At 36.4% G+C, this 10,624-nt stretch overlaps 1 protein-coding gene across 1 annotated transcript; it reads left to right on the top strand.

The window, feature by feature from the left end:
• The first annotated feature begins 6,885 nt into the window (after positions 1-6,885).
• On the top strand, positions 6,886-7,815 carry LOC143658266 (vomeronasal type-1 receptor 4-like). The gene has a single exon (XM_077130440.1). It carries the CDS (start codon positions 6,886-6,888, stop codon positions 7,813-7,815), a length of 930 nt encoding a protein of 309 aa, XP_076986555.1.
• Positions 7,816-10,624: the final 2,809 nt, after the last annotated feature.

Raw genomic sequence — 10,624 nt, 5'->3', positions numbered from 1 at the left:
ATGGGTGATTGCAATAGCTGTACACATAGATGATAAAATAACAGTGCATAGGAAAATTAAACTCCAATGAAACAATTGCAGCATATCTTGAGATGGCAAAAGGTGATTATATCAAACATGATTGCACGGTCTTGATTAGGTTAGCATGAATGTAAGAATGCTTTGAGGCAACAGAAAGTCTAACTGGAGAATGAGAAAACTCCCCTGTGCCTCACCCTTCCACAGTCTTCCTGGAAGCCACACTGTGTCCTGTGGAATTGCCCAACCTCCATAATCTCAAATTCTGAACAAAGGCAGGGAGAATGTTTTCCCTTACAATTTGGTTGTAGGGTATATCACCCAGAAAATAGACAAATGGCAGATATCTATATTGGAAAGGTTTTTATCATTAGTAAAATCATTAATTGTTTAAACTCTTTCTCAGAATAGAACTGGATTCAAAATTGCCAAGGAATTTTCACCAAAAGAAATGACAAGTGGAAACCAAGAGGTGACTTCTCAGACTAGTTTTAGAATTTAAAATTCATCTTGTATCCACTTAATATCAGGCGGAGGAGGGCCAGTGGGCCAGAGGATGAAATCAGGGACAGGAGGAAATAGAAGGTGGCTTGGAATCCAGGTTGTTATGTGGATGATTAAGAAGCTGAAGCACAAACCAGGAGGCTGTGACCTGGAATAGCATATTAGGTAAATCTCAAATTTAGAATATGTTTATCCCATGCACACAGGATTTAAATATTGTAGTGTGTAGTTTTAGAAGTGGGTCCTGAGAGCAGTCGAGCCTAATATACTATTTCTGAGAAACAAAGGAAAATTATCGACATTCAGTATAATGGGGATATATTCAATACCTTTTGCTAATAAAACACCTCCTAACCTATGACATACCTGCATTCTATCTTTATTTCCAAAGTATTTCAATAAATTATTTCATTCTATGTTGGCTGTCCAATGTAAGTTAAACTATAAGTTGGGCTCTGAAGCAAAGTGGAGATTCGCATTATTTAGTTTGGTGATCATCACAAGAAGCTTATAAAGGGCACAGAAGAAAGTAAGAGGGACCAAAGAAGGAAAACAATAGAGTATTTGTTATGAGTCAGATTATTTTTATTTATAAGAATATTTTGGTGTTTTCAAAGTCAAAGAATTTATATCACCTCATACATAGTGTTCATTAACAGTGTATTTTTTTCTCGTGGTATATCAAGTTGAGACACAATTTAATATAAAGGCTCTCAAATTTTACTTGTCTGAGATTCACCTGTAGGCTTATAAAAGAATGGATCAAAATGTCCATCAACAGTAATTCTGATTGTGTAAGTCTGGACCAGGCAAGAAGAATCCTTATTTCTTTGAATTTCCCACTAATGCCAGAGCTTATGATCCAGTGTCACAGGTTGAGAACCAGTGTCTTTTGACAGATGTATTGGTTCTTATCCAATATGAATGTGGGTCCTACAGAAAAAATGAAGTCAGGCAGGTGACTGGCATTAGTTGTAAGAACTCTTGGTATGATGCATCCATGACCAGTTGGGTCAGGCAAGGATAGGGCTGGACTTCCCCCATGTCCCTGCTGGGAAGTCTGTGTTCACTCTCTGGGCCACTGCAGTCAGAGAAGTATCCACACAGGGACTGGGAATACAACCTGGGATGGGACCATCATTTTTCTCATCTCAAACCATCCATGTCTTCAAAGGCTTTCTGATCTTTTGTCAGGTTGAAGTGAACAGTCATCATGAGGGCTTCAATGAGAGAGAGGGGGGAGGTGGTATCTCTGAGTATATGGGGGTGGTACTCAGCCATACCAGACTGGCCTAGATTCTCATATTTCTCACACAAAGGGAAGCAGAACAGCTGGGCTGTTCCTAAGCCTCTGTATTTACAACGAACTACAAGCTCCAAAACTCCAGGGTGTATTCCAAGATGGTCTTTTCTCTCATGTAAATAAATTTTAATGAATAAAAACTTTCTAAAAATTGAATGGCAAATTTTAGAAGTCAAAATACATGTATTGGGGTTGCACGGGTGGTTCAGTGGTTGAGTTCTCACCTTTTTTGAAGGAGCCCTGGGTTTGATTCCAGGACCTTGCATCCCCCTGAAAAAAAATCATTAAAAATACATATACGGACAGTGCAAGGGTAGCTCAGGGGTAGAATTCTCGCCTGACCTGTGGGGGCCCTAGGTTCAACAGCCGGAACCTGTGCATACCAAAATAAATATACATATACAATATATCATATTTATAGCAAGTTATTTTCATTGAATATAACTGAAAACTGTTAATTTACAATGATTTTAATAACCCAAATAGTCAAAATATATCAGGCCAAGAGATTATTATCCTAAGAGTTCCCACTGAAACATTTCTGTATAGTCAAAAACTCTCCTCAGACAGGAACTGCTTACAAGATGCAGTAATTGGTAAGTAAGTTCTTCACACATATTTTCTTAAACTCCATGAATATAACTCCCTTGTTCACCATATTGCTCCCAAAATTTCAAATAAAGTATCAGATATTCTAAACACTTAATGAGTATTTGCTGCAAGGAAGAAAGCTATTGCTAATATTCCTTCCCTTCTACCTAATTTTGGAATCTGTCATCTACTCGATGACTGTCCATTTCCTTGACATCTATGAAGTCATCACCTTCTCTAGTAGTCTTCTACCTACAGGACATGGCTGAGATGAATGTGGCCAACATCAATGACATATCCCAATGTCTAACCCCAAGAGTCATAGCTAAGGTGCCTATTGATATTATTCTCAACCTATCCACAATCCTCTATTCTATGTATAGTTTAAGGAGATTTTTATGAGTTTTTGATATAAGCAAGTTTTTTTGCCTCATAAGCTGAATCTGGAGTGAACCATGAGACAGTCATTATTCCACCATCCAACATGCACTTCCATACTTCCTTTATCTCTCCCAGTGACCTCCACCCTCCACCCCACCATCCCAGTGACCTTGAGACTTTTCCTAGACTTCTACCACCCTGCTCTACATTCATCTAAGACTTCTTGGTTTGTATCATTGGACTTCACCTTAATCCAGCAGACTTTATGACTTCAATTCCTCCTTGGTCCCTATTGTCCCATTTCCCTGATGGTAGACCATTTCTCACACATCTCTGCCTTTTACCCTGAAGTTCCCTACTGCCCATCCATCAAGCATCTATAGTTTTCTAATGATCTTCTTGCATCACTCCAACCCTAAAGCCTCTGTTATTTTCCCCTGGCCATTTATCTCACTCATGCCATTTCCTAACCAGCTCCCTTAATCATCTTGTTCTCATTTTGCCTCTCAGGGCCCTTACTTTTCCCAATTCCATCTTCCCTTCCCACACTCCACCTGTGCCTTCCACCAGTAATAATCCTCAGGTCCTGCCTATTCTGTTGTTTTTTCCCTTTACCCCTCATTCTATTTAACTACTCACAGATATTAAGTATTTATGCATTTTAGCCACTGCCACACTTTACCAACCTTTGCCTATTATCTCAACATCTGCATGATCTCCTGCTTTCCCATGACCTATTATGTTCAGTATTCAACACCTACAGTTACCTTCAATTCCTGGACACTGACCCATTCCTACCCTGAAACATGGCAGTGTACTTTAACCCAAATGGGTCATTATCTGCTGGCTTTTAACCCTTTGATTTACTCTCCCCATCTTCATTCTCTATCCTCCACATACTCAGGCTCCTGGGTTCTCCCTCATCTCCCTATTCTTCCACCACTTCCTATAGCCCTTATTTTGACCCATCTTTATCACACATTCTTGCACCAACACCACAATTTTTTATCTTCTTACTTAATGCTCATTGTACTTTTTACATTTTATGCATTGCAACAACATCCATGTGAGTTGTCAGACCATTGAAAGGAGTATAAACGTTAGATTTATGAAAGAGGCATGGAGATACCACTATTATTCCACGTATGAACATGTGATTAATTTATACATAAACACACTGACAGAGTGAGTATCATCTGATGCATGTGAGCAGGACCTGTGAGTTTGTGGGAGTGTGTATTGGTCTGTATAAATATGAGTGTGTGTTTATATGTTGAATGTGGAAAGGTATAAGTTTGTGAGGAAATGTGCTATGAGGTGTACGTTTGTAATTATGTGAGAATATGTGTATATCTTCAGGTGTACATGCATTAGTGTCTGTTGTGTTTGTAAGCATGTAAATGTCATATGGGTTGCTCTTTTTGAAGGCTCTAATCTTTGACTCAGAAATTTACTGACTTTTGATAGTGGAGCTGTGTAAACATGAGTTTATTTGTAGGTAAAACCAAAGGAATAATATGGACTCATTAATTTGTTACAAAACAAATGAGTGCTCATTACTGAAAATTCAGTAAAAAATAAGGTTTAAGTACTCAGATGACTAATCAGTGCTCTCAAATTGAATAACTAGCATCGTTTATCTGTTAGTTAAATGAATGACATTAAACTATTTGATCATTGGGCTTTTTAAACTGAAGCTCTTATAAATTTGTCCTTTCTTTATTTATTGGTTTTTTACATAGTTTATCAGTATTGGGTATTCAATATTGATAAGGTATTCTTTCCTTAAAATTTTCCATATTATCTGGATTTCCAAATTTGCTGGCATTGATTGGTTGTTACTATAGTCTTCCTTTGACTTGGATATCTGAAAATGCTTCTCAGATGTTTCAATTCCATATCTCAGGTATTTACTTGAATGACTGTGTGGCCCAGTGATTTAAAAACTAGTAAAGCACTCAATTTGAAGTAGCAGACTGTCTTAGGGAGATGGACCACATTCAGAAATATACACCCTTTGCTGCAGTCCCTCATGTGTTAAATCTTGTCTCATCTGCCCCCTGCATGGCAGACCCTGCCTTCCCCCAGGAACCTGGAAATAAAGACATCTGGACAATACCTCTCTAATGATCTCTTTGGTGGTGCTAACTAGAAAGTTGTAATTAGTTTTGATAATTAACAATTGAGAAAAATGTTTTCATAAAGATTCTCATCTCTGTCAAGAACAATCTAGGTCAAATGATAATTGCAGTTCCATGGGGAGCTGAGGTCATAGAATCTCAAGCACATAACTCAGGATCTGGCTGCCTCCCTCCACAAAACACACTGGCTGTCATGCCCATCACATGGAGCCCACTGTATTCAGAGGAGGCCGTAATTGGTAATTGTTTACTATTTCATTCTGAGTAGCAGAGCATGTAAATGAGGGAGGCATATTGGGGGGATGGAGAAGTGACTATATCAGACAAAAGGTCCTTCAGAGTTTGAATTGGGTCCAAAGCCAAAGCCACAGAGGAAGGAGAAACTATCTGTGTGGGATGCCCTGAGCTATAAGAGAGATGAGGTCCCAAGCCAGACACCAGTCCCTTATGGCCCCTGATGGTATTTAATGTAATCCTCACTGATAGGGATTGCAGGTGATAAGTCCAGGTGAATAAAAATATTTTTAAATAAAATGTACTCAAATCCTATATTTCTGAAATCGCTGCCCATCCACCCTTACAGGAATCAAGGAAACACTTTTCAGGAATAAAAAAGTGTGCTTCTAATAACTCTAGTCATGTAATAAACAGGATAAATCTAGGGAAATTATCTCATTCTGATTAGAAAAAGTAGATATGAATGGAAACTGCTGGGATGCAAATGTTTCTCTATCTCTGAGAGTATATTGTGCATAATGGAGACAGAAATTATGTCTCTACTGCAAATATCCAGAGTCTGTTGATGGCATTTAGTCTGTTTTCCCTCTTGAAGTCATGGAAGTAGAATTTAAAGAAAATAGAACTTTATATTGTGGGTGTCACATAGCAGTACCAGGCTCATATATATCTTTATTCAATCTCTGGTTTAAATATTCTAATAGCAATCCAAAAATCTACTCTCTTGATTTATGATATGCACAGTATTTTAAAGTTTACAGATACTGTTTTGAATGTCTTCATTTAAAAATCTTTCAGAAATCTCACTGCATAGCTAATAGCTTTAAATAAGTCAGGCACTAAAATATGCCAAAGCAGTAACTTAGTTTATACTCTCCAATATTTTATGTCATGTTAGTGTTTTATAGCACTCAGTATAGGAGAAGACATGAGATTGTTCCATGATTCTTTTAATAGGTGACATTGTACTTTTCTTTTTGACCTGATTGCAAACGAGCCTTTCTGCTGCTATCATAACATGGAGACATTGTTTCATTCATAAATTCCTACTGGCTCATTGGGTTGGCTCCTACACTACCTTTCTACGGTCTGTCTTTAGTTAGGATGTCTATTTTATTAAGCTCTCTACATCTTTACATAGACACTAACTTTACATGTAAATGGAAAATTGCTTTAACCAAAATTGTAAAACAACATACTACAAAGATAAAACCCAACGACAAGGTAGAAAACAAAGCTTAATATAGTTCTGCATTATTGGAAGAACACACTAAACAGATTTGCTTCTATAGCATGGTCATTAAAAGGGCCTCTTTTTTTGCAGCAAAACAACCAGGTTCAAGTTACCACTTTATGTCTATGCAGGATGGAAATTTTTACAAGTACTTAAGCTTTCTGTATATGTTTTTCTCATCTATCTAATGAAACTCTTAGTAATGCTCAGATCATGGATTTGTGAAAAACAAATAATTTATCTCACGTATGGCTTTCATAGCACAGATTTCTACATTTTAATTGCTTTGAAATATTATACCTTCAACTCTTAAAAGCCTCTTAATAAGAGACCGAATATAAATAGTCTAAGGGAGAATTAATGTAAGCAGAGAATACTGTATTTTAGTGTACATACTAATTATAGCACACATACCCTACTTCCTTGCAGGCTTATCTGACTCTAAAGGTAAATATCAATCACTGTGAACGTGCAGAATGGACTCCAGGGATTTGGCAATGGGGATGGTCCTCTTATTCCATATTACATTTGGAGTACTTGGAAATTTCTGTCTTCTCTATCATTATCTCTTCCTTCATTTCACTGGGTGCAAGTTAAGGAACACAGACTTGATTATGAAGAACCTGATTGTAACCAATTTCTTAGTTCTATTATCCAGAGGAGTCCCCCAGACAATGACTGCTTTGGGATGGAAACAATTCCCCAGTGATTTTGGATGCAAACTTCTTTTCTATGTACACAGAGTGGGCAGGGGTGTGTCCATTGGTAGCACCTGCCTCTTGGGTATCTTCCAGGCCATCACCATCAGCCCCAGGAACTCCAGGTGGGCAGAGCTTAAAGCGAAAACTCCTAAGTACATCAGCCTCTCCATAGCCCTGTGCTGGCTCCTCTACATGCTGGTAAATATCATTATTCCTATATATGTGACCAGCAATTGGAGAAACAATACCATCAGAAAGACAAAAGATTTTGGGTACTGTTCTGCTAAAAGTACTGACAAATTAATGCTCTCAATCTCTGCAGCATTGCTGGCATTCCCTGATGTTTTATGTTTGGGGCTGATGCTCTTGGCCAGTAGCTCCATGGTTTACATTCTGTACAGGCACAGGCAGCGGATTCAACGTACTCACAGAACCAACTTCTCCACCAGATCCTCCCCTGAGTCCAGAGCTATGCAAACCATCCTTATCCTGGTAAGCATATTTGTATCCTTTTACACCTTCTCCTCCATCTTACAGGTCTGTCTTTCTATTTTTGATAATACCAGCTGGTTGCTGGTGAACATGAGTGCACTATTTGCTGTGAGTTTCTCAACTGTCAGCCCCTTTGTTCTCCTGGGCCAAGACTCCACTGTCTCCAGACACAGCTTTGCCTGGGTAAGGAACACCAATACCCTAATATTATGATTAATACATAATCCATACATTTTTTGACAATGGTCAATTGTTTATTCAGCTATCACCACAGACTTGGAAGCAGAATTATGAAACTATCACAGTACAATATAGGGGTGAGCAGCATTGTGAGCCTGTGTTCCCAAATATAACAATAAATAGGAATAGAAGAAGTAAATGAAATGTTAAATAATTATTATGAAATACTTATGAATTGAAATTTTAATATTACTTGCAATGGAGTTATTCAGAGTTTGTAAAGTAAAAAGCAAGTGGGTTCTGGGCGGGCCGCGGTGGCTCAGCGGGCAAAGTGCTTGCCTGCTATGCCGGAGGACCTCGGTTCGATTCCCGGCCCCAGCCCATGTAACAAAAACGGAGAAACAGAATACAATAAAACAAGAAAATGTTTAAAAATGTTTCCCTTTCTTCCTTCCTTCCTTCCTTCTCTCTGTCTTTCCTTTAAAAAAAAAAAAAAAAAAAAAAAAAAAAAAAAAAAAAAAAAGCAAGTGGGTTCTAAAACATTCTAGAAATTATGAGTGAAATCTTTGTGTGTGCATCTTTCAATCTGATATTGAGTGTCTCCTGAAATTAACTAAGCAGAAACTCCAGAGATGTTAACAGAGATCTTTGAGAAAGGAATATGTGAGAAAGTCATTGAGAAATCTGAAGAAAAACAAGTTCTTAGGTCATATTAAGTTAGTAAGGGATGGAACTGGTCAACAACTTCAGTTTCTGTGGAAGCATTGAAGACAAAATTATGAAACGCATATCTTTAATACTTACAGAAATGACAATCATTTGAAATGAAATTATATGGAGTGGTATTAGCATAATTATAACATCCTGATGCAGAAATGGACAAACGAATGGTCGAATAAAGGCAACACAGAAATATATTTACACTAATTAAAAATATGCAGAAAATGTTGATTGTTAAAAAAATGATTTCTGGAATAAAGGTGCATGGATTTGGGGGATTTATAAAAGGCAGATATTTCTGTGTAATATCAGGATGTCAACTGGACAGATTAGAGAGCAAGAGTTAGGGGTTGCCCTCACATCTTTAAGGTGAAGAATTAATTGCTGAATTTCATGAAACTGGAAACAGTGAGAGAATAGCCATTTGAATGGGGTAATGCCATGAATAATTTTTATGTTGAATTTGTGACTTGTGGATTTATAAAGGAACAAAATAGGTATTTTGGATGGGTGCCTGCTCATGAAAAATAAAAAGGGAATACACACACACACACACATACACAGTTGTACATATATATACATACATATGTACCTACAATTGTCAATTTGAATATGTGGGTATATGTGGTTTTATATAGATATGTGTATTCATATGGGTGTTTTATATGTATAGATGTTTCTGCATAATCATTGTGATAATTTGCCCTATCAAGCAATTGTATTGGAAATATTATATTAAAACTGCAATGATACTACTTACTTTAAAAAGTTACTTTAAATTTAATGTCTTTTTTATCTGACATTTAGACAGTAATGATAGTTGCTTAATATTATGTATAAGGCATCATTCATTATTCTACTTTAACCCAAAGGTTTGTGGTGTATGTTGAAAAAATGCCATTAAATAAAGTCAGGCGATGATGGTACCCAAATAGGAACAAATGTTCTTTGCATATTTCATGTGGAAATTGATAGATTTTTTGGTTAGATAAATCAGTTTGCATGCTCTTCATTACTGTTCATCTAACTTGCAATTATTTCTATTAACTTCTTCTGTGCTTTATAAGTTTTTAAAAAGGAATTCTAATTTTTGCTCTTTGATTTGGAGTTTTTATACTCTGTATCTCAGGGTTTTTTAAACTAGAAATTGAAACAACTATTAAAAACACAATTTAATAGTTCTTATGTGTGTTGTTTGAATAGAATTACAGTAATGGAAAATAAGAGTCAGGAATCAAATTTGCGTTTCAAAAAGAATTTTAGTTTCATTATGCCTACAGATCTATATCTATGCACTCAAAAGAAAAGGGAAAATTCCTTGTTTGTAACCTTCTAGATATTTACAGATTTTTCCATGTTAGATAAATTAGCTACAAATGCACCAAATAGCAAATAATGCTATGTTTTTTATTAAGACTGTTTTTTTGCTTGGGCAAGCACAGGGAATCAAACTTGGGTCTCTGGCAGAAATGTGTCTCTGTTGATGCTGTAGCTATGAGGAGGGAAATTTCTTTTTTTTCTAGAAACTCTTCCTAATGTTTTTTATTAAGAATAGATGCATTCTCAAACCATAATTAATTAATTAATCAACACGTAATTTATCTAATAGTTTTCAGTTTCATTTTGACTACAGAAGGAAGTATCAATGCTAACTTAGCTATCTTCCCTTACTTTTAAAATTTGGAGATAAATATTTCTTTTTTAATTTTCTAATTTAAATGCACAGAATTTAGCACATAGCACAATGCAATGTAATGAAACAAAATCAACCCTGGTTATAGCTCTTAATTCTTAAAACAGAACACTGCCATTTAAAGACTATTCATGTGGCCTCTCTTAGTCTTCCAAAGGAAAACTGCTGCGAGAACATCTAATAGGACAGAGCACTCTCACCAATTTATACCTTTTATTTATGGAACAACAGAAAATGACCATACTCAATTTAACTTTTTTCATTCCATAGGATGTTTGTGAATTCATCTTATGAATGCACATGTTTATAGATCACTTATTGGCATTTGTGTGTAGGATTCCATTATGTGACTCTCTAACAATTTATTTAATCATCCCATTCCATGCAGATGTAAATAGTTTTCAGTTTGGAGCTATTACACATAATGCT

This window comes from Tamandua tetradactyla, chromosome 16 (assembly GCF_023851605.1).
Source record: "Tamandua tetradactyla isolate mTamTet1 chromosome 16, mTamTet1.pri, whole genome shotgun sequence".
NCBI classification, from domain to species: Eukaryota; Metazoa; Chordata; class Mammalia; order Pilosa; family Myrmecophagidae; genus Tamandua; species Tamandua tetradactyla.
Note: the sequence above shows the minus strand (reverse complement) of the source record. Positions and strands in the feature narration are given on the sequence as shown.

What these genes read in the sequence shown, in the direction of transcription:
- LOC143658266 (XM_077130440.1), top strand. Translation starts at nt 6,886, where the DNA reads ATGGACTCCAGGGATTTGGCAATGGGGATGGTCCTCTTATTCCATATT.